Source organism: Telmatherina bonti, assembly GCF_933228915.1.
Source record: "Telmatherina bonti genome assembly, chromosome: 12".
Lineage (NCBI taxonomy): Eukaryota > Metazoa > Chordata > Actinopteri > Atheriniformes > Telmatherinidae > Telmatherina > Telmatherina bonti.
In genome coordinates this window covers 2816783-2840773 of record NC_136610.1, presented here as the reverse complement: position 1 = coordinate 2840773, position 23991 = coordinate 2816783, and the positions used below count along the sequence as shown (strand labels likewise).

The following is a 23991-nucleotide window of genomic DNA, read 5'->3' as shown; positions in this document are numbered from 1 at the left end:
ACCACATGACATTCATACAAGTTGATACAAATCAATGTGTGTTAGGTGCACAAACGTGCACGCATGTGTGTGTAACTTCAGTCCATGTGAATGTGTTTGCACAGACTGTGTGTGTGCGTGTTTGCTTGGTTCAAAAGTCCAATGCATATGTGTGCTCTTCTTAAAGACACCATCCTGATAGGAACCAAATGTTTATCAAGTTTAGTCAGACTACTCTGACCTTGCATGTCACTGGAATGTCCTGTTTATCCAAACAGCACACAGAGGAAAAACTTTTAACTTGTACATGAACATTAATGAAGAACAAGATTAATAAAAGATTATCATAATATGAACTGAAAATATTATAACAACTGAAATTCCCAACATCCCCCCAGCATACAATGTTCTCAGGAGTAGATTATATTTTTTTCCACCCCAGATGTAACTCCAACTGTAGATAAGATGGTACTCTTGCTTCGTAATATCGCCGATCAGAATGTATGTATGACCTTATTTAATTTTGACTTCTCACAAGGTAACCCGTCCAGGTGGAGATTTAATAAAACTCTGTTGAATGATGAAAAATACAGTGCTCAGGTTAGACATAAACTTGTGGAATTTATTAGTATTAATACAGACTCAGTTTCAGACAAAGCGACTGTTCTGCTAGCTATCAAAGGCTTTATGCGCCACAATGCATTTGGTTTCTAATCCTAAACGGAGTAGAACACAAAAGATAACCCAATTGGAAAAGACTTGCGATAAATTAGAGAGGGAGCTTAAGGACAATTGTAGTAACAAGGTGGCAGCAAATCTTAGGTCTGAGTTAGATGATATATTGAGACAATGCATTGAATTTCTTATGGACATCACCAAACATAGTTATTAAAGTGACAGCAGCAAACTCAGTCATCTCCTTGCATTGACACTGAAACAAGAAAACCAATTCAGTATTTCCTTTATTAAATGTCCGGTGAATGGGCTGGTTAACAAACAGCAGATATTAGTAATACATTTACATAATGTTTGAGGCTCTCTACTCTTCGAAAGACCAATTCTTACAGGACTCTTTTGATTCTTTTTTTGGCAACCTGAAATGACCTGTGCTGTCAGATGATGAATCTGAGGATGTAGTCATAACGTTAGATGAACTACACAGAGCAGTTTAATTAATAAAGGGAACTCAACAGGAATTGTTCAGCATTTGACTCTCATCAACAGATGTCTATAGACAAGTGTTGAGGATGTATGTTAGATTTGCCAAGTAAACCAAAGTTTGGGGCACCACCTGACAAGTCAGGAACAAAGATACTGAACAATGCCTCAGTCTCAAGAGTCAGCAGTGAAGGCGGAGATAAAGCACTGGCTTTGTCACTGGCAATTTGACACAGACGACTGCAAAATAAGCACAGACGACTTCCGTTGAAGATACACCAGAATTTATTAAACAGATTTTCATCAACAGGTTAACATCAATTGGTTCAATCAATGTGATGCACTCAAATTTCCTATGCTAAAATTTTGTTAATCTAACTACAAAAATATATTAATAAAATGGTTAAGGCATTCATTCATTCATTCATTTTCCGAACCGCTTATTCCAATTCAGGGTCGCGGGGAAGCTGCGACCCTGAATTGGACTAAGAACACTCAGTCATGGCGTTGATGTCGTCTCCATGAGGTTCACAGAGGACGTTCCAGTCTGTAGCCTCAAAGCCTCCTCTAAGAGCATCTTCAGCTTCAGCAGACCAAATTTTGATAGTCTTTGTGATGACTGGTTGCTGCTGAACGATGGGCTTGTAGGTGGAGGTGAGAAGAACCAGATTATGGTCAGATCTTCCTAAAGGAGGCAGGGCAGAACAACTGCATCCATTATTCATATTTGCATAAAATAAGTCCAAGATCTTATTTTCTCTGGTGGAGCAGCTGACAAACTGCTGGAATGTTGGTAGAGTTGCAGAGAGGGAGACGTTGTTGAAGTCTCCGGAGATCACCATGAATGAGTTTGGATGCTGTGTTTGTAGCCGAGCAACGATGGAGCTGATGACATCACAGGCTGTGTCTGGTGCGGTACCAGGTATTATATAAACCGCTACCTGAATAACACAGGTAAACTCTCTGGGTAAATAATATGGACGGAAGCTCACAGCTAACAGTTCCATGTCCCTTGTGCATATCTTCTCCTTGACAGTAACATGTCCAGGATGACACCAACGCTGGTTAACCAGCACTGCAATTCCACCACCCTTTAGCTTTCCGCTGTGTTGTCTACTGCGGTCTGCACGGACCGTTTTAAAGCCCGGTACAGACACATTACAGTCAGGGATGTGTTCATGCAGCCATGTCTCGGTGAAGCACATAATACTGCACTCTCTGTATTCTTTCTGAGACCTTGTTAGCATCTCGAGCTTGTCCGTTTTGTTAGCTAGCGATCTCACATTACCCATAACAACGGTTGGTAGATATGGTTTAAATCTCCATCGTTTTCTCCTCAGTCTCATCCTGCATCCTCTTCTCTTTCTTTTCAACTCCATCGGGATTTGATGTGTTGTTTCGCTGATAATCCTGATTTGGGAGAGTTTAATTAGTTGATCACAATTGTAAACAAGTCTTTTGTTGCCATGGAGACTCAACACAACATGCCGTGAGAGTACCAAAAATATGTAGAAAAATCTTCCTTGCAGGGCACCCTCCGAACTGGTATGAAATCCTCAGAAAAAAAGACCTAATTTGAGCTAATATCTATGTGAGAAGAGTTTTTACTTTAAAAAGTTAAGATTGCAAGTCAGAGCATGACAATTTGCCTCCATCAGACGGTGCAATCTAGAATAGAACGTCTAATTTAGCAGATTGCAAAGTGGTGGACACTCAACAGGAAAGAGGAAGCTTGAACTTCAGCTAGCATTCAGCCGTTCAATGCTGATGTTAGCCTAACCAATGCTAATGTTAATTTAGCAGATTACTAAAATGGCTGACAGGAAGGAGAACAAGATGGCAGACACTCAACAGGAAAGAGGAAGCTCAAGCTTCAGGTAGCGTTAGCCGTTTGATGCTAATGTTAATTTAGCCGGTGCTAATGTTAATTTAGCAGATTACAAAATGGCTGACAGGAAGAAGGACAAAATGGCAGATAGCCATGTGGTCTTAAGATTCTCAGGTCTCTGGAACTTTGAGGGAGACAAAGGAAAGTAGAGAAGTAGGAGATGAAAGCAGTAAAAAAAATTACTTGAATTGGCAGTTCTGAGGTCCTAACACAGGCACAAACATGAGATCAGCTCCCATGGTTGTGGCTGGAATTTAGAAAGGTAACACAGATTTTTCAAGAGGTTTACATAACAATGAGCTCAGTTTTCACTCCAGAAATTGAAATGATTGGAGAAAGGACCCAAAAGCAGCACAAGAGATCTGGGCAGGTTAACAGTCTTTATTTTAGCCACTTGGTGAGGTTCGGTGCTGGAGTTGAACTCTGGTTCCCAATGAGCAGAGCAGAGCAGAGCAACTTTCCTCTGGGCCGACAGAGTTGACACCTAGCACAACAAGCTGAGTGAAAATCCACAACTCACGGTTGGGGGTCCTCCAGGACAGAAACCCAGTAACCACTGGGGAGCAGGCTCCAAGGGCAAGGCAGGAAGCGGAAGTCGGGGACGGATCAGGTCGGTAACGGGCAGGCAATTGTGGTCGGAGTGCTGGAAGGTCAGGCATGAGAGCAATGAACTGATTAGGGGTGTGGCAAGCAGCAATGTTGGAGGAAGCAAGGCTGATTGTGACAGAAATTAGATAAATGTAGATAAACTCAGAAACAAATATAAACACAATAACCAAACCAGCAGCAGCAAAAACAACACAAATCAAAGGGAGATTGCGCTGTCCCCCTTTCATTAGCTAGACCATTAGTTAATATGGTCCCTTAACAATAGTAAAGGAAAGGAAATCACTCTCTTAAACTATCTCTGCTCAGACACAGAAACCTCTTACTTGGCACTGTTTTCGGTAACAGCGAAAAGTCCTCTTTAATCCTACGTAATTCTGGATCCGGAAGCACTTGCAGAGTAGGTCTTGCAGCAGGCCTTGGTTCTGTAGAGATGATCCCTCTGGTAGTAGCAGTAACGTTGACGATTTCAGGTACCTTAAAGGGTTGCCGGATACACAAACAGCTAACCCTTGTAAAGAATTGCTGGATACACAAACAGCAAGCTTAAGGAAGAATTGCCGGATACACAAACAGCAAATCTTTGTTGGATCCAATGGGGCCTTGACTCGTCCAGTGAGGAAAGGCAGATAACAGTTGCAACTTGTCTCTGATGCAAGAAGCAGTGGAAAGACAGAGTGGTCTTCGTAACTGGGGCTTTTAAAGTCTCAGTGATGTTGGTGGGAGACCCTGCAGTAAAAGTGGGCCCTCGGCCAATTAGTGGTGCTAATTGACTGAGGGCCAATTAGCATTGTCTTACACCCCTCTTTTCACACATTGGTGTGAATGGCTGTGCATGCTGGGATTTGTAGTGAGACTCAGGACCCTTTGTTTTCTGAGCCATGTGGCCGAAGGCTTTGTGGGGTGATACATGCCCAATACGTCAGAATATTCTAGGACCAATTTGGCTAGATACTATAAATTCAACTGTAGAAAAAAGTGTTTTTCTCACAGGGACCTAAACACAGCATTTATTTTGGTACTCCCCAAACCAGGGAAGGATTCCCAGAGCTATCCAAGCTATCGCCCAATATCAGTAATTAATGTAGATCTAAAGTTTTTTTTTCCAAAGTTATTGCCAAGCATCTTGATAAAGTCTTTGGGAAATTAATCAATCCAGATCAGACAGGTTTCCTTAATGGACGATTAGCATCAGATAATGTCCGCCGGCTCTTGTTCTTGTATTATCTCAGAAACTAAAAGTCTGACCTACCCTGTGGACTTTTCTTTCTTGATGCTGAAAAGGCAATTGATCACCTGAAGTGGAGATAATTGTAGAATGTCCTGAAAATTTCAAATTTGGCCTAAATTTGATCAAAATGATACAAGTACTATATTCTAATTCCTCTGCAAGGGGGGTTACAGATGTTCACCTTGGTTCTAGACAAGGGTGCCCAGCTTCCTCCTCAACTTTAATTTGTCCCTTGAACCACTGGCCCAATACATACAACAAAGCACATTACTAATTCCAATTAAAATAGGGTCCACATCACACTCCGTATCTTTGTACGCTGATGATACACTTATTTACCTCTTAAAATTGGAATGGTCCTTTCCATGTTGTTCTAAAATGTTCTAAAAATCATTTAACAATTTGGTACAATTTCTGGCTACAACTACTCTCAATCAATTTTAATGCTGTTGAATACTGATTTGATGATGTTAAACCTCCATTCTAGTTTACTGGTGGTGCAAGAAGTGACATATCTAGGTGTTAAAATAAGCCCTTTTATCCAGGTAATAGGCAGAAATAATTTCTCATCTATTCTGAGGAAAGGGTTAGGGTTAGGGGATGACCTTGTAGGGTCACCATTCCCATCATCCATGACTACCAGAAAGGTTACAATAAAAAAAAGAATCTTCTTCCACGTATAAATTTGATTAGTTCTGCTTCCAATGCCACCACTGGCAGGCTACTGGCAGATACTAGAATCAAAGCTTAAAAAGTTCACCTGGAATGGGAGGAAACTATGAATCAAGTGGTTAACATTGCAACGGGATAAACTCCATGGTGGATGGGCATGCCCGAATTTCAAGCTATATTATTGGGAGTTTATATTACATTCTCTAAAATACTAGTTTGATGCAGACTTAGCTTTACCTTGGAAAACACTAGAACATGAGCTTTTCCCCCACCCCCAAGGCTTCAGGATGTGGGCTTCTCTGGGCTCAAATATAAAAAGTGTTATTTAACCTCTTAACAGTCACCCCCGAAAATGCCAAAAATGCCTAAACAGACATACCCAAATTAAATTAAATGCTGTTCTTAAATCCTTTGGAGTACATTAAAAGCATGGTTTCCTTATAAAGGACAACACTTTAAAGTTTTACCCTGAGCTTTCAAATCTTTTGTAACTGTAACCATTCATTCATATTCTGAACCGCTTGTTCCAATTCAGGGTCGCGGGGAAGCTGGAGCCTATCCCAGCTGGCTTTGGGTGACAGGCAGGGTACACCCTGGACAGCTTGCCAGTCCATTGCAGGGCCACACACAGAGAGACAAACAACCACACTCATGCTCACACTCACTCCTAGGGGCAATTTAGAGTGACCAATTAACCATGCATGTCTTTGGATGGTGGGAGGAAGCTGGAGTACCCAGAGAGAACCCACGCATACACGGGGAGAACATGCAAACTCCACACAGAAAGGCCACTGACCAAACCAGCCAAGGATTGAACCAGTGACCTTCTTGCTGTGAGGCCACAGTGCTAACCACTGCACCACCGTGCAGCCCTAACTGTAACCAGCATAAAGTTGTTGAAGTTGGAACACAAGGAAATTAAAGTTTTTTCCCTCGCCTTATTTTTTCTTCTATTTTGTCAATATGCTCACATGGACACATAGAGATATGGACTGGAAAATCAAATGTAGCTGTAGCATGAAACCTTGCCTATTACCAGTTAAAATTTGGTGACAATAACAGCCAAAATGACTATTCTATGAGTGCTTTACTGTAAGTATGTTCATGCGCTCCCTAAATTGGCTATTTGGAGTCTCCAAATGACCACTTGGGATAATTCCAACTCTGATAAGCTGTAACTCCAGAAGAATTCAACATACAGTCATCAATGAGACTCTAATAAAAGGTGGCATCAAGAGGAACCCTGCTGTATAGTCATATTTACTTTAAGCATTATTGAAATTCACCAGGTGATGCATAAACACACTAAAAACCTCATTTTTTCTATTGTGAATTATAATAAAAGAGTCAGAATAAGTTAAATGGTCATTATTTTTATATATGTAAACAATAAAATGCCATGTTATGTAATATAAACAAAATGGAACAATTAAAACACCATAACACAATACAATTGACATATTAGTGGGTATTTGTGTTTTGAACGATTGTCTCATAAAGAGTGTTTGTGTAAAAATAAGTAAAAAAGTTGGAGGGCAGGAAATGTAGCTGTGATGATTAACAGGAGTCCTGGTGGTCTGAAGAGCAGGAATGTAGGCTGAGGTGGTATTATATCGGCCTCATCAACACCATGCCAGCTTTCCAAACCTGGAGTGTATGACTCTCCCCTGCTACTGCTGCTTCTTCCCTCCACTGTTGTCCCTCTTCCTCCTCCTCTGCAAGGAGCTGGTCCTTCTTCATCTGAAGAGCTGCTGGGTTTCCACTCAGATGACAGACTAATAAAGACAAGCAAGAAGAAGTTAGGTTTTTATCCCACATTAGTACTGCAACAGTAATAAGTGTATGCTCTAACACACACATCGCAGGTCTGGAAGAGGAACAGTGTGTGATTATCAGACCACTTGGGTTAACACTCAGTGGATATTATTGGCTAAGGAAGGACAATGGAACAATGCAGTTGGTAAAAAATTATGTCAATCAGAAGGGGAGAGCCTATCAGTGCCTCATGCGTAGTTTTATTGAAATAGAAAACGTCTAAGATATTGTAGGAGCATCCCCTTCCTGGAAGGGGAGGTGGGGAGGTGAGGAGAATGAGGAAGGGGAGGTGGAGATGAGGAGAATGAGGAAGGGGAGGTGGAGATGAGGAGAATGAGGCAGGGGAGGTGGAGGTGAGGAGAATGAGGAAGAGGAGGTGGAGATGAGGAGAATGAGGAAGGGGAGGTGGAGATGAGGAGAATGAGGAAGGGGAGGTGGAGATGAGGAGAATGAGGAAGGGGAGGTGGAGATGAGGAGAATGAGGAAGGGGAGGTGGAGATGAGGAGAATGAGGAAGGGGAGGTGGAGATGAGGAGAATGAGGAAGGGGAGGTGCAGTGGGGATCAGGGTTGATCTGTTTGTACTGTAACTGGGACAGATGCAGAAGAAGAGCAGCAGCCTGGAAGACTGCGTCGTCTTGCTGAAATCTGCAAAACCTTCCTGAAGGAGACGTCTGCTAATGCTGCTCTTCTTCTGCATCTGTCCCAGTTACAGTACTGGGACAGATGTGAGGAAAATGTTTGCCTGTTTAATGGAGGTGAAGCCAACAGAAACTGGTATGTTCAGATGGTTCTCATGTTTCAGGAGTGTGTTTGGTGTGTGGCGGGCGGTGGTCGACGCTACAGCTCAGTGTGCCACCACACGACTCAGCGCTGCAGAGGAATACCGCACACTGATTGGACAAGCTTCCAGAAGTTTCCACAATGCAAAGGACATTCGAAGTAAAAGGGTGAGTTCATACACAAGCATCAAACCCACCTAGGCTACTGTTGATGAAGTCATGGCGTAGACAGTGATGGCTGAGTGAAAGATCCTGGTGTGTGTGTGGTTATCAGGGGCTGGATCGACTGCAGAGGGTTCACGCTGAGGTGGTGGATACACTGCGGGAATTGCACCAGGTCAGGAAGAGGTACCACCAGCTTAGTCACATCACCTGCGTAGCCAGAGAGAAAGCTGCTGACGCTCAGGCCAGGTGAGTGTGTTTGAGGCTGGAGTGGAGAAACCTGGGGTGTCAGTCAGTGCACTAACACGACTTTGAGCTCTATGTTGAAGTACGTAGTGCGTTTGCGCTGTCATTTAAGCAACAAACTCAGTGCACTGAGAGTTCCAAGATAGTCCAAAAAGCTAGGGTGAAATGATGAACACTTGGCACACTAGATCAACGCCATGTTGCTGGTGTAGCGGAAGAGGAAGGACTTTCGACCAATTTTCCAGAGTTGAACGATAGCAGGGATGACCTCAGCGGTGACGGTCCCAGCACAGAGTAATTTGCATAGCCGTAAGTATTAAGTTATTCTGTTATTATTCTAATGTATACTGCAGCCTGCTAGTCTAGCTCTGTTGACAGTTATAGATCCGATGATTTGTTTGAGGCTATGGAAACCGACTCAGTAGAGTTAGCACACGTCAGCTGTTTTTAGCCAGTGTAGCGGGCATTGATAAGTTACGCGTGCTACAAATTATGATTGTTATTGGTTGTGTGTGTTCATTTATCATTGGTGAACTTCCAGACTAAGCATTCTGGTGTCTATGATGTAAACTAAATGGTGCCAGTTTTTAGAGAACCAGCCGGTGTCCATGGTTCCGCCCATGTATCTGAAGAACATATATTGGTTAGAAAATATAGGAAAATCACAAGACCACACAAATGTATTTGCTTCATATGAAGGTGTGTGTGTGTGTGTGTGTGTGTGTGTGTGGTAGAGGAATATTACACACCCCAACCTTTGCAGATTGACAGTAATTGTACCACAGCAGTTCACGATGTCATTTCATATCTTTTTTCCCGATCAGTCTGGGTACTTCAGATATGTCCCATAAAACATCCTAATGTAAAAATATGTCTTTATAGGCCTTCATATATATATATATATATATATATATATATATATATATATATATATATATATATATATATATATATATATATATATATATATGTATGTATATATATGTGTGTGTGTGTGTGTGTGTGTGTGTGTGTGTGTGTGTGTGTGTGTGTGTGTGTGTGTGTGTGTGTGTGTGTGGAGACCAAGACCCGGAAGAAAAGGTGGGAGAAGCTGCTCTCCAAAAACAAGGCTAGACATGCCGTCTTTGCCTTTGTACAGTAAATATACATTTTAATCTTTATTGTACAGACACACAATTTTTTCCAATTAGCCAAATTACTTATTGTGTAGATTTAAATGTAGTTGTGATCTGGGGAGTAATATATCATTGCCATCCTCAGACGGTTCCTGGAGGTATTGGTGCTGGTCCTGCTGCTGCTCCTGCTGCTGGCTGTTACCCAGCTGCCCTCCTAGCATCTACATCACCATCTGGCTCCAGTAGGTCACCGTTACTCGTACAGATGTGGTGGAGGACAGTGCAGTCAACTGACCTCTGGCACGTACTTCACTTCCACCTCCAGAGCCTTCAACAAGATGGACCTCAACCTGGTCTTTAGTGTCTCACAACACGCCTGGCCTTTGACAGGTAGCAGTTGAAGCAAGCTTGCAGGTGGTTTTGGACAGGCTACCTGAAGGGCGTTATGAGGCAGATGGGTTGTGACAAGCAGGAATAGCCACCATCTCTAAGTAGGCAGTACCCTGGTGGGGGGTAGGACTGCTCGTAGTAGCTGGGGCTGTTCTGTAGGACTCAGGCATGAACTGATCCCACATGTTCCAGCTGGACTGAGTGGAAAAGCTTTCTGTTAAAATACCGGGCAGCATCCTGTGCAGGCGGCCTCACCTGGACATGGCAACCATCAACGGCTCCCACCACTAGGCTAAAGGCTGCAGATCCAGCTAGACATGCGAAGCGGGCTCCCAAACAAGGGAGTTCCTCTGCTGTGGGATGGCAGACCAATTGGTAGAGGAGGTCAGCGATTTTTGCACTCACTCTGTTTCCACTCAGGGAATGGTTGCTTGAGTCATGTCAAAAGTCCTCACAACCACGCAGTCAGAGGTAACGCTGGCAAGGCAGAACAGAAACACCAAGGTGTCGATTTCTGGGCCCCAACCATGGTCAGAGGTTTCCAGCACAGCCATTAGGGCGTTGAAGGGCCACCTTATCAGGCGGAAGTCAAACTATAGGTCACTGTGGCCATTAAAGTACTTAAACAGAACACTTGGTTTTGTGCATGAATCGACTAAAGCAAGCTTTCTGAACTACTCTAACTATGCAGAATATGTATTTTGTATTATAAAAGAGTAACATTAAAACAACTCTGTACATAATGCCACCACTACAGGTATGTGACTGCTAAACAGCTTAACTTAGCACATCCTGGTGGCATGATCATTATTGCACCTCTACAACATCAACAAGGTAAGACAAAAAGGACTTCACAATACTGTGCTAAAAAGAAAGAGGTGAAATAACACAAAATGAAAATAAGTAAAAAAAAAAAAAAAAAAAAAAAAAAAAAAAAAAAAAAAATTAATTAGATAAAATAAAGTAAAATTTAGTTAAATGCTAAGGTGAAAATGTGGGTCTTGAGCCTCTTCTTAAAAACATCAGCAGTCTCTGAGGCTCTCTGGCAGGCTGGTCCACAGTCCAGGACCATCACCATGGAAAGAGGTCTCACCGTATGTTTTAGTTCTGACTTTAAAGAAAGAGAGATAAAGAGAAAGTAGCTCAGTGTATCAGGAAATGTCCCTCAGCAGTCTAAACCTATAGCAGCATAACTAAGGGATGCTAACCATCCCTAGCTATAGGACTTATCAAAAAGATAAGTCTTCAGCCTAGTCTTAAAGGTGGGGAGGGTGTCTGCTTCCCTAACACTAACTGGGAGCTTATTCCATAAGAGAGGGGCCTGATAACCAAAGGCTCTGCCTCCTGCTCGGCTCTTTGAGACTCTAGGAACCACAAGTAAGCCTGCAGTCTGCGAACGAAGTACTCTGCTTGGTATATAAGGAACTACGAGGACTTTGATATATAGTGGTGCCTGGTTGTGGAGGGCTTTATATGTAAGGAGAAGGATTTTAAATTCTATTCTAGATTCAACAGGCAGCCAATGAAGAGAGGCTAAAACTGGAGAAATATGATCTCTCATGCTGGTTCTGGTCAGGACTCTGGCTGCAGAATTCTGGATCAGCTGAAGGCTTTTCAGGGCATATTTAGGACAGCCCAGTAATAGAGAGTTACAGTAATCTAGTCTCGAAGTAACAAGCACTTATGAGATCATATAATGATTCCTGATACAATCTTATCCTCTTCTTCTTTATTCATTTTAGTTTTAGAACTTCCTGTTTTACTCAAAACTTTGCCCACTTCAAACCTTAACAGCTCTAGTGAACTGATGGTCTTCTATAGCCTTAGAGGAAAAATCTGTGTTTATTCTTGATAGCAGCTTTTTTATCTTCATATTTTAGTAATATTTTCCAATTTGAGCTACTGGGTGTTTTATCGCGGTCAGATGCAGATAAAAATGGTTTTATGGTCAGTTAATGGAGAGGGTCCAGTTTCAATGTCTTTGTTAAAGCACTCCAAGACTAGCCAGAAATCCAGCCGGGATTGTCTTGGACCTGATTTATTGCTCCAAGAAAAGGACTTATTATTGGGATTTTTTTACTCTCCAAATATCTATTAGATTAAATTAATCCATAAATCTTTTAGGATAATCATATGTTTTATTTTGTTGGGCAGCAGGGAATTTATCCAAATTATTGTCAAACGTTTGATTAAAATTCCCTCGGACTATTAATTATCAATTTTTATTCGTAAATGTTGGTCACAAAAACTATGGCATTATTTTGTCTAATTATTTCACTAATATAACATTTGTTCGGATCACATTCAGGAAGTATGACTTCACCTGAAACCTGTTTTTCAAAGTATACTGCTGAATAGCGTTCAGAACCATGAAAAAGCCATAACGTATTGCCCCACTGGGTTCTCCAAAAATATATTTCTTCTACAGTAGAATGATCTTCTTGTAGGTAAATGAAATTATTTTTAAACTGCTTGGTGTAAAGAAAAATAGCTTTACATTTGACTAAATCATGTAACCCCTTGTATTAGAAGAAACAAAGGATTTTTGTCCTTTTTTAACAAAAGGAACAAAGAATACATAGAATTTTTGTGCTAAAACTTATGGAGGCTTTAAAAAGCACCAAAAATTACTCCATAGCAATGAGATCAACACCAAATAGTGACTAGACTAAATGTCTAACCAGAATTAAACCCAAAGAAAAAAGCTGGGGATAACAAAAAAACATCCTGAATATGTCTAAAATACATCCTGGTCCCTGCACACCAGCCTAAACCAACACACACAGACACACACACACACACACGAGTGTGGCTACACGCGCGCACACGCAATTAAAACAATACAACAGTAGTCGTGGAGAATGTTGGTGATCAGAGGAACTGAGTGTTGCAAATGTAGGTGTAAAATGGCACTTATCCAAGTGTCCAGAGACCGCTCACATCAGTCTGATTGCAGAAGGCTGAAACTAACAAGGTGAGAAGTTGTCCTCCAAAGCAAAACAGCAGTGACAGTCCTCTGCAGGACGGATCCAACGTCACACTGCTGCACCGTAGTTCCATTGTGCCGTCTGAAACCGCAGTTTGTAGACCAGCCGATCACAAGCTGTCATCCTCTGGAGGTGATATGCAAGCTATGCTGTCACGTTAACGCTAGCACCCAGCTCCAGGCCTCACAGAATAGGATGAACAGCTGACGTTGACAGCGGCATGCAGGATCGCAGCTTAGAGCTGTCTTCTGGGCTCGATAAGGAGCACGCAGCCGGCAGCAAAACCCATGAGTCTCTAGAAGGTTGACCAGAGTGAACAACTTGAACGATACTGAACAAACAACCTGTAGCTGCAGCCACGACCTGCCTGCCACCCATCGGAGGATTTGCCACAGACCCAGAAATGAAGTACCGCTGGTTACCAGCAAGCAAGACCCAGAACATAAGCCCTGCATTTTCAGTGCTGCACCCTCTACCAATTGGCTGACAGCAATTGAATGCAGGTGTTCTCTGCAACACCATACTTTTCTAGCTTGTTTGATGGTCAGCCATAGTCTCTGACGGAGATCACAGTCTTCCTTCAACAAGTCCTCAGTGAAGCGCTGGCCTTTGCTCTGAAGGAAAGCTAAGTTTGCCTCTCTATATCTTCTGATTACGAAGTGGTAGATGATCCCACAAGGTCTTAAGTCGTTTTGACGTAGTTTCCCCAGTCGATGAGCCACGTCCACCGCATCTGGAATCCTTACCTGTTGCAATGTCAGCAGCTGCTGACACACCACAATGGCCTCTTCTCTGACATCCTCATCTTCTTTCACAGGTACGCCGTAGAGCCTCTTGTTCCGGCACTATCGGAACTGCTCCAGCTCAGAAACATGGTTTAAACAGTTCTGGGACAATTTTTCATTCAATGCCCTTCATTTTTCCATTCATCATTTTTAACTCTCCACAAACCTTTTTTCAATAGCATCATGTCTTGTGTTGATAAGGTTGCATAGCATACTGTATGTACCACATTGACACTGAAGAATCTGACAGGGCGCTGACTGGTGGTTTTTTGGCTAACGCTTAGTAGGAGTAATAGGAAAGGGTGGGGATTCCTTTTCGCAATCCATTTGTAGCTGACATACTGTGGCTTCTACGTAACTGGTCATTGGCTACAATACATGTCTTGTTAGATTCACATGGCCTTTTATTGGCACTTTTGGGCATTTTCATCCAACTTAGAAGAAATATGATTTAACGAGTCAAATCAAAGAGCTATACAAAAACTTATAGACAGGTCTGGTTGTGCTCTGTCCGCAAAAAAAAAAAAAAAAAAAAAAAGAAAAAACAAAAAACAGAAATAAACTTTGGTGCTGAGAGCTCATAGTCTCTTGACAATTCACACCACCATCTTGAGCTGTCCCCCCTTTATTTAAGTTGAAATACCACAGGCTTTCAATAAGCATGCATGTAGGTGGGTCATACATGTAAAAAAACAACAACAACAACAAAAAACAACTCATGTTCAACCAATCGAAACATTGTCTTGGATGCAACATAGTTTCATGACAAATAGGAAATTCATCCCTCTGAACCAGCACTTTTCTTTAGTTTTGGCAGGCAGAAGAATCATGGTCAAAGTATGTCACTACCGGTAAGTGCACTCTGTCCAGTGGTCCATTTGGGACAACACTTACCCACAACAGTGTGCACTACAGAAAAAAGTGTGCAGTGCCCACTATGCACTACATTCCAGTGCACTAACGTATTGAGACATAGTGCTGGAGCTTCTTGCTTACTAAGCTTCCTAACCTCCTGCTGTATCAGTTCTCATGTTACTTACATATTATATATTTTTATGAAGTCCCTTTTTTTCAAGAAATCACATTTAAAGATAAAGTGAAACTCAAGTCTGCAGTGAGCTTTGTGCTCTGAGTCGGTGTTAAGTTTAAACCCTTAACATCTTAACACTATTATCATTAAATAAGAAGGAAGCCAGACGAGACGATCTTGTTTAACTTGCAAGGAGGCTCATCCCAGAAGCCTGAGCTTAAAAAAAAACAACTTTAATTTGGATTTACTAAGGGAAAATCCTTAGCTCAACTTTTTCTACAGATACCAACGGCCCCGACCATCAAGAGGAAATGTACAGATACTGTTCTTCGTGGCTCTTCTCCATGGCGCAGGTCCCCCCGAGTCCACCGCCCTGTAAAACACAGTTAGATCGCTCTTCCAGTCCTCGATCCTCCACAGAGGAGGGTTTCCTCAGGTGTGCCACACAGTCGTTCCTGCCATGTTAGGTGAGACACTAGTCAGCGTCCTCCGTTTCGGCTGGGAACTGAAACACACGCTTCACATGCGATGCATGAGTCCAGGAAGATTTCCCTTCAAGTTTGACAGCGGTGGGGGTTGCGAGTAAGACACAAAATGGACCTGCCCATCTTGGAGAAGCCCAACACTTCCGCTTGAGAATGCGTACCAGGACGAAATCCCCCGGGGGCCAAAACCGATGGTTCCAACAGAGAAGGAGAAAAGACTGGCAGATCATTGCTTTTAAAAACAGATTTATTCTTAAACATTTGTATCATCCAATCTGCTAATGTATTTTCTTGGTCGGCCTTAGCTTCATCATCCCCAAACATTGGTAGTTTAAAAGCTCTTCCATACACAATTTCGAAAGGGGTTAATCCATTTCCATCTTTGTGATACGCATATACAGTTTAACTAAGTCTAAACAGTCAACCCAATTACGTCCTGTGTGTTCCATTGTTTTACGTAACCTAAGCTATATAGTATAGTTTGTTCGTTCAACTAACCCTGCAGATTGTGGATGATAAGAACAGTGGGTTCTTTAAAGTGATTCCTAAATTAACAGCAATTTCAGAAATTACTTTACTTGTAAAATGGGAACCTCGGTCCGACCAAATAGTTCTAGAAATTCCATGTTGTGGATGTATGATCTTACATATGGCTTTTGCAACTGCTAATGCATCAGCGTGCTTGCTTGGCACGATTTCAACCCATTTAGAAAAGGGACAAATAAGTACTAAACACGGGTTTGTCTTGGATAAAATAAACATCATTCTTCAGCTCGGCTCCTGCAGCTGCTTCTCAGATGTGGGTGAGTTTTGCTGCAAGTCTTTAATGATCGAAACATCAATGTGTGTATGCTGACTCTCTGTATACAATGTTTTTAGACCGTGCACTCTGGTTGCTGCCTGTTTGGCAACTTTATCTGCAAAAGCATTTCTTAAAGCTATGTCTGATTTCTGTGATGCATGAGTTGAGCACTTGCACACAGCAATCTTCTCTGGCAACATTACTGCTTTTAGTAAGTCTGTTATCAAAGATGCGTGCTGAACTGGCTTTCCAGATGACATTACCATCCCTCTATGCTCCCATTGAGCTGCAAAAAAGTGTAAGGTTGTGTAGCGTATTATCATTAACGTTAACCTGGGATCCAATGTCGGAGCGACAGTGGGTGTTTTAATTATTAATTCTCTGTGTCCTTAGACAAGCAGACGATCTCGGGGCACCACCCAGCCCTAAATTTGTTATACGGTCAGGCAGGGAATACCGTAATATGACAATGATATTTGTCTAAAAACAGATAACCATCAGTCTAAATACGCTTACTGTAAGTTCTCGTCAGAGGGAACAAATCACCTCCTTAAAGATCGATCACGCTACCACGACTTCTTAAAATATAACACACTTTATTAAAAACCACACCGGTTAAAATCATTTTTTAAGGCTGTAAGCCTGTCAGTGGGAGCATTACTCCATCACACATGAATACTGGATGAGTGGTGTGCCTGCATGGGCGTCGTCTGGCCTGGGTATTCCCGGCTTGAGCCCCGAACATTTCTCATCTAGCCCCGAATGATTTTTCAGCCCAGAAGAAATAAAGTTTACATTAACTCATCCGCCTTATGATATTAAATAAGAAGGTAGTTTTTTTTAATTTCCTGACTTCAGTGAATGCAACACAGGTACAACAATGTGACCAATCAGAGAAGAAGTTTAATGAAGCGGGGACACCTCCATGTTTTATTGGCTGACAGCCCGGAGTTTTAGTCCTAATCTGAACTCTGCTATTATTTTTAATTAGGGTGGACATCATCAGCGGTTAAAATACACATCAGATTATTTTTTTTAAAGAGGAGAAGCAACACTTGGCTACCAGTGGACAGCCACTGGGTATCTGGATCAACATATGAAGTAGGTAAACAAACTACTCATTTTTATTAGTATGTCTTCAAAATAACATGAACATGAAGCAGATCATTCATGACAGTACTGATACGTCCTAGGTTAAGCTAGTTATGCCAAACCGTTAGCCTGGTATTTGTTCCATACATTTGCATTAAATCCAGTGGGAAAGTGTGTGTGAGACTGCAAAACGTCCCGAATTTCCCAAAACCACGAAGGAGGATGAGCTGCTGGGAGTGTGCACATGCGTGCGTCGTGTAGCAGTAGATAAAAACAGCTTTGACATCAGTGTGGAAGTTTTGTTTCTAGATGCAACTTCAGATGTAGATAGGAAACAAACAGCTTTATAATATTTACTAATTAGTTTACCTGCAGGTCTGCTTCATTATAATGTTATTTACTGTTTACCTGCAGGTCTCTGCTTTATTATAATGTTATTTACTGTTTACCTGCAGGTCTGCTTTATTATAATGTTATTTACTGTTTACCTGCAGGTCTGCTTTATTATAATGTTATTTACTGTTTACCTGCAGGTCTGCTTTATTATAATGTTATTTACTGTTTACCTGCAGGTTTCTGCTTTATTATAATGTTATTTACTGTTTACCTGCAGGTCTCTGCTTTATTATAATGTTATTTACTGTTTACCTGCAGGTCTGCTTTATTATAATGTTATTTACTGTTTACCTGCAGGTCTGCTTTATTATAATGTTATTTACTGTTTACCTGCAGGTCTGCTTTATTATAATGTTATTTACTGTTTACCTGCAGGTCTGCTTCATTATAATGTTATTTACTGTTTACCTGCAGGTCTGCTTTATTATAATGTTATTTACTGTTTACCTGCAGGTCTCTGCTTTATTATAATGTTATTTACTGTTTACCTGCAGGTCTCTGCTTTATTATAATGTTATTTACTGTTTACCTGCAGGTCTGCTTTATTATAATGTTATTTACTGTTTACCTGCAGGTCTCTGCTTTATTATAATGTTATTTACTGTTTACCTGCAGGTCTGCTTTATTATAATGTTATTTACTGTTTACCTGCAGGTCTGCTTTATTATAATGTTATTTACTGTTTACCTGCAGGTCTCTGCTTTATTATAATGTTATTTACTGTTTACCTGCAGGTCTGCTTCATTATAATGTTATTTACTGTTTACCTGCAGGTCTGCTTTATTATAATGTTATTTACTGTTTACCTGCAGGTCTGCTTTATTATAATGTTATTTACTGTTTACCTGCAGGTCTCTGCTTTATTATAATGTTATTTACTGTTTACCTGCAGGTCTGCTTCATTATAATGTTATTTACTGTTTACCTGCAGGTCTGCTTCATTATAATGTTATTTACTGTTTACCTGCAGGTCTGCTTTATTATAATGTTATTTACTGTTTACCTGCAGGTCTGCTTTATTATAATGTTATTTACTGTTTACCTGCAGGTCTCTGCTTTATTATAATGTTATTTACTGTTTACCTGCAGGTCTCTGCTTTATTATAATGTTATTTACTGTTTACCTGCAGGTCTGCTTTATTATAATGTTATTTACTGTTTACCTGCAGGTCTACTTTATTATAATGTTATTTACTGTTTACCTGCAGGTCTGCTTTATTATAATGTTATTTACTGTTTACCTGCAGGTCTCTGCTTTATTATAATGTTATTTACTGTTTACCTGCAGGTCTGCTTTATTATAATGTTATTTACTGTTTACCTGCAGGTCTGCTTTATTATAATGTTATTTACTGTTTACCTGCAGGTCTCTGCTTTATTATAATGTTATTTACTGTTTACCTGCAGGTCTCTGCTTTATTATAATGTTATTTACTGTTTACCTGCAGGTCTGCTTTATTATAATGTTATTTACTGTTTACCTGCAGGTCTCTGCTTTATTATAATGTTATTTACTGTTTACCTGCAGGTCTGCTTCATTATAATGTTATTTACTGTTTACCTGCAGGTCTGCTTCATTATAATGTTATTTACTGTTTACCTGCAGGTCTGCTTTATTATAATGTTATTTACTGTTTACCTGCAGGTCTGCTTTATTATAATGTTATTTACTGTTTACCTGCAGGTCTCTGCTTTATTATAATGTTATTTACTGTTTACCTGCAGGTCTCTGCTTTATTATAATGTTATTTACTGTTTACCTGCAGGTCTGCTTTATTATAATGTTATTTACTGTTTACCTGCAGGTCTACTTTATTATAATGTTATTTACTGTTTACCTGCAGGTCTGCTTTATTATAATGTTATTTACTGTTTACCTGCAGGTCTCTGCTTTATTATAATGTTATTTACTGTTTACCTGCAGGTCCGCTTTATTATAATGTTATTTACTGTTTACCTGCAGGTCTGCTTTATTATAATGTTATTTACTGTTTACCTGCAGGTCTGCTTCATTATAATGTTATTTACTGTTTACCTGCAGGTCTCTGCTTTATTATAATGTTATTTACTGTTTACCTGCAGGTCTCTGCTTTATTATAATGTTATTTACTGTTTACCTGCAGGTCTCTGCTTTATTATGATGTTATTTACTGTTTACCTGCAGGTCTCTGCTTTATTATAATGTTATTTACTGTTTACCTGCAGGTCTGCTTTATTATAATGTTATTTACTGTTTACCTGCAGGTCTCTGCTTTATTATAATGTTATTTACTGTTTACCTGCAGGTCTGCTTTATTATAATGTTATTTACTGTTTACTTGCAGGTCTGCTTCATTATAATGTTATTTACTGTTTACCTGCAGGTGTAGTCCAGCTGTTAAAGACGGTTTTACATCTTATGTTGCTTTACAGTATATTTGGAATAGAAAACCAGTTTTATCATGATCTCAGCTGTTGGGTGGCTATGTATTAATGAGGATGGTGGTTCTTGTATGTGTGGGTTGCTCCAGGATGGGCTGTTGGAGACTGGGAGGGACAAATCACAGTAGACCACTAGACTGAGCTGTATTTGATGTTTGCAGTTATACATGTAGAGATTCGTCAATATGATTATTACCTCTAGTACGACTGTCATTTAGCATTCTTTATATTTTAACAGAAGTAATATTGTGGGGTGGGGGAAAAGCCTGTTGCATTACATGTCAGCAGTCCACCAGCACCTTCCTATGATGTCCTCTAGTGTTTGATGTCCTGCTTGTGTTCTCAGTATGCTATGTAAGACTCTTTGGATAAAAGCGTCTGATATATGACAATAGAATAAAATAGAATTGCAGACATGACATAAATAACACAAGCAGTAAATCAGACAGGAGGGTCCGGCGTGATGAGTGCAGGTCAGACTGCTGGGAGTCCAGTTGGACACAGGTCCTGCCATGCAGTGTGAGAGGATTTTTCTTTTTGTTTGTTAAGATGAGGCTTCCTGATAGAAATGTTCAACATTTAATTTAATAATTTGATTTACTTTGAATGCTTGACTACCATATAACTGAGTGACCTGTCCTGTCGCCTTGCATTCCAAGATTTACTCTGGAAAATAAAATGTTTTCATTATGTTTGCATTTTAGATTTATCATATACACAAATATTTTCCTGCAGGCATAATATCCAACTATCCAGAAAGGATAAATCTAATACATTTAAACCGCTTAGTCGCATATTTCATAAATATACTGGATTGTTGAGCCTATATCCCCAATGAATGAGACTTGAAGGTAAATAATGTTGCAAGGGTCAGTTCCTTTTGAAGATGAGCATGTGGTGTAATTAATTTTGATAAAAATAAATCTGACAAATCTTAAAGAGAACCAGGACCAAGAAGACAGGACAGACTAGAAAGCTTAAATAAAAAGCATTTTTTATGCGTTGGTTCACAGAGATTCCTCTACGAAGTTGTGGGCTCAGCCCCCAATGTAATTATTAGTTAGTTTATTAGTTTATTAGTGATTATTAGTTATTGTAAAGTAGGGACTGAGTTTAAAAAATAATGAGGAGAAAGTGAATAAAATTAAGAAAAAAATGTAACGTTCTGTGTTGGTTGTTTTTGTTGTTTGCTGAACTATGCCAGCTTAGTTTTATATTTTAGTTTATTGTTATTTGGCTGTCTAATGAGACATTGGTTATGTTGTTAGCTGTTAAAACTTTGATGATTGGTATTTGTAATTTTTTTTCTTACTTTAATGTATTTAATATTTGTATATTTTGTTTCCCCTCTGAGGGAATGCCACCTTATTGTGGTTTGGAGTTTGATGTTCTGCCCTGTTTTTGTTGTTTGTGATAGGCCTAACTATTTCAACTTAGCTTAATAGTTTAGTTTATTGTTATTTGGCTATCTAATGAGACGTTTGTTTTGTTGTTGGTTGTTAAAACTTTGATCATTGATATTTCTTATTTTTTTTATTATTTAAATGTATCTATAATTTTGTATTCCTTTCCCCCTCTGAGGGATCGCCACCTTATTGTGTTGAGAGGGTTTGCGTGCCTCAGTGACCCCAAGAGCTATACCAGCAGGAGCTGGTGGGACACCCAAGCTGGACAGGTCTTTGGTTCGAGGCCTTACAAAGTGCAATCTATTTCTTTAGAGTGTGAGACTCTAACAGTCCCATTAACAAATAACAATAACAACAAAAACAGCACAAGCGTGATGTGCACGCATGATGCCCCCTTCACATATCTGCCTGCCCCCTCAAGTATGCATTACTTTAGCATATTAGCCGGCCTTGTGTCAGAAGCAAAAAAATAGTTCAGCCAGAATTGGATAAGTTTTCTGGTGTTAAGCAGTCGAGCGAGCTCACTGTAATAAATAACGAACACAGCGCCAGATGGAGAAAAACACGACTAAAGCAAACATCAAACGAAAACAAGAGAAAAAAACAAACAAAAAAACAAGACGAAACAAGAGAAAAGCAAAAAAAAAAACAAAAGAAGAGGAAAAAAAGAGAAAAACAAGAGAAAACAAAAGAAAAAAAACAAGAGAGCAAGTTCTGGGAAGACCCGCAGTTAAATTTGCCGGCGCTCTGGGGCGGACTTTAGATTATCCAGTCAGAGCGCAGGGGACTGCAAATTGACACCCCTGCTGTAAGGACTCTGGGGTCCAGGTCAGCACATATGACATGGACTTTGGCTGCTTGTATTTTATATCCAATAGGGGTTGAGTAATTTCTACATAGTTAGGAATCCAAGCTCGACAAAAATTAGACCAAGAAACCTGCATCATTTGTTTCTTGGTCACTGCTCGTGGTGCATTTATCATTGTTTCCTTTCTGTCTTCACACAGTCTTCTCCCTTCAACACTTATTAAATTAAACTTCACTTCCTCTTTTACCCACTGAAGTTTTTTTAGTGAGACTTTATTTCCGGTATCAGCTAAGAATCTGAGAAGTTTGAGTGACATTTCTCTACAGTTTTCTTTGCAGTTCGAAGCTACGACGATAGCATTGATGTAGGAAATTACCTGTGAATGGGCGGGGACTTTAAATCCAGCCAAACAGTTTTGGATAGCTGCTGCAAAAATAGTTGGAGAATCACAAAAACCCTGTGGTTATCTCATAAATGTGTACTGTTTTCCTTCAAATGTAAACCCGAACCAACCTCTGGACACTTTTTGAACCGGAATTGAGAGAAATGCGTTACTTAAATCTATCACTATCAAAAATTTCTGTGAAGGTTTCAAATTGTTAAGAACTGTGTTTGGATCAGGGACATTCAGAGCATGACTCTCTACTGCTGCATTCACTGCTCTAAGATTCTGTACAGGTCTCCAACTTCCATCTGCCTTCCTAACGGGGAAGATTGGAGAACTGCAACACACGTCCGCATTTTCTTTGATAATTCCTGTCTTCTTCATATCCTCTATGACCGGTCTGATTCCTTCAATTGCATCTGGTTTTAAAGGGTGCTATTATTACACTACATCCTGAATTAATTTCCTAAGAAGTCCACATAAAATGTCTGCACTGTGATTTTCTGGGGACCTAAATCTTGAACTTGAATCTCATAAGTGGGGTCAGACCCTGATTCCTCTTTAAATCTAAGAGTGACGCTGTTGGCTTATGAGTATCATGAGCTGTCTGTTGGCATTCTCAAGCTTTTCATATTCTTCCACGGTTAATCTTCCTGCAAATTTATACTTCTTGCTCCATTTCTGTAGAAATTTTGTGCTGCCAGGGAAATTTTGTTCCATGAACTTCCCATCTCCCTTTAGGCAGTCTTACTGTTTTTTGTTCCCATTATGACAATTTGTGTTCTGTCCAGACTACGTGTCTGTTAGAGCGTAAATCAAATCCACTCCTTTTGTATACTTCACAAGATCAGATGTTTTTAACACCGTCCCATGATTTCACGAGAGTGGCACTAACACTCACAAACTCTCCTTACACATACACACACACGTGAGGTGAGAAAAGGAGAGAAGGAAAAAAAGAAAGAAAGACCTAACTTTTGCTATAGGCTCACTTCCGGCGGAGCTACCAACACATTTTTAACCTCCTTATTAGGCGGAGATACCGTTGACCTCCTTAAAGAAAGGCGGAGAAACCTTGCTAACTAAATTAATTAGTTAACAAACCTCTTAAGCTCCTTAAAGAAAGGCAGCAAAACCTTCTTGATAACTAAATTAATTAGTTAATGAACCACTTATTTACCTCCTCAAGGTGGAGAAACCTCTTGCTGACCAAATAAATGAGTCAACAAACCCTTGTGTTAACTAGTCAACCAACCTCCTTCTAGGCGGAGATGCCTTACTTAGAAAAAAAGAAAAGAAAAGAAAAACCTTATCTCACCTCTTCGCGTCGTCTGGCTCCAGATGTTCGAAAT

The 23991-nt window shown here is 40.3% G+C and overlaps 1 protein-coding gene across 1 annotated transcript in view; it reads left to right on the top strand.

Moving 5' to 3' along the window:
- The window catches only part of LOC306763032 (F-BAR and double SH3 domains protein 1-like), a gene marked incomplete at both ends in the record, with an annotated part of 87214 nt that overhangs the window by 12703 nt on the left and 50520 nt on the right, over nucleotides 1-23991 (top strand). The window contains 2 exons of the mRNA XM_079249700.1: nucleotides 8153-8297; nucleotides 8404-8540. Of these exons, the coding sequence (XP_079105826.1) occupies nucleotides 8153-8297; nucleotides 8404-8540 (282 nt within the window). The remainder of the gene's footprint in view (nucleotides 1-8152; nucleotides 8298-8403; nucleotides 8541-23991) is intronic.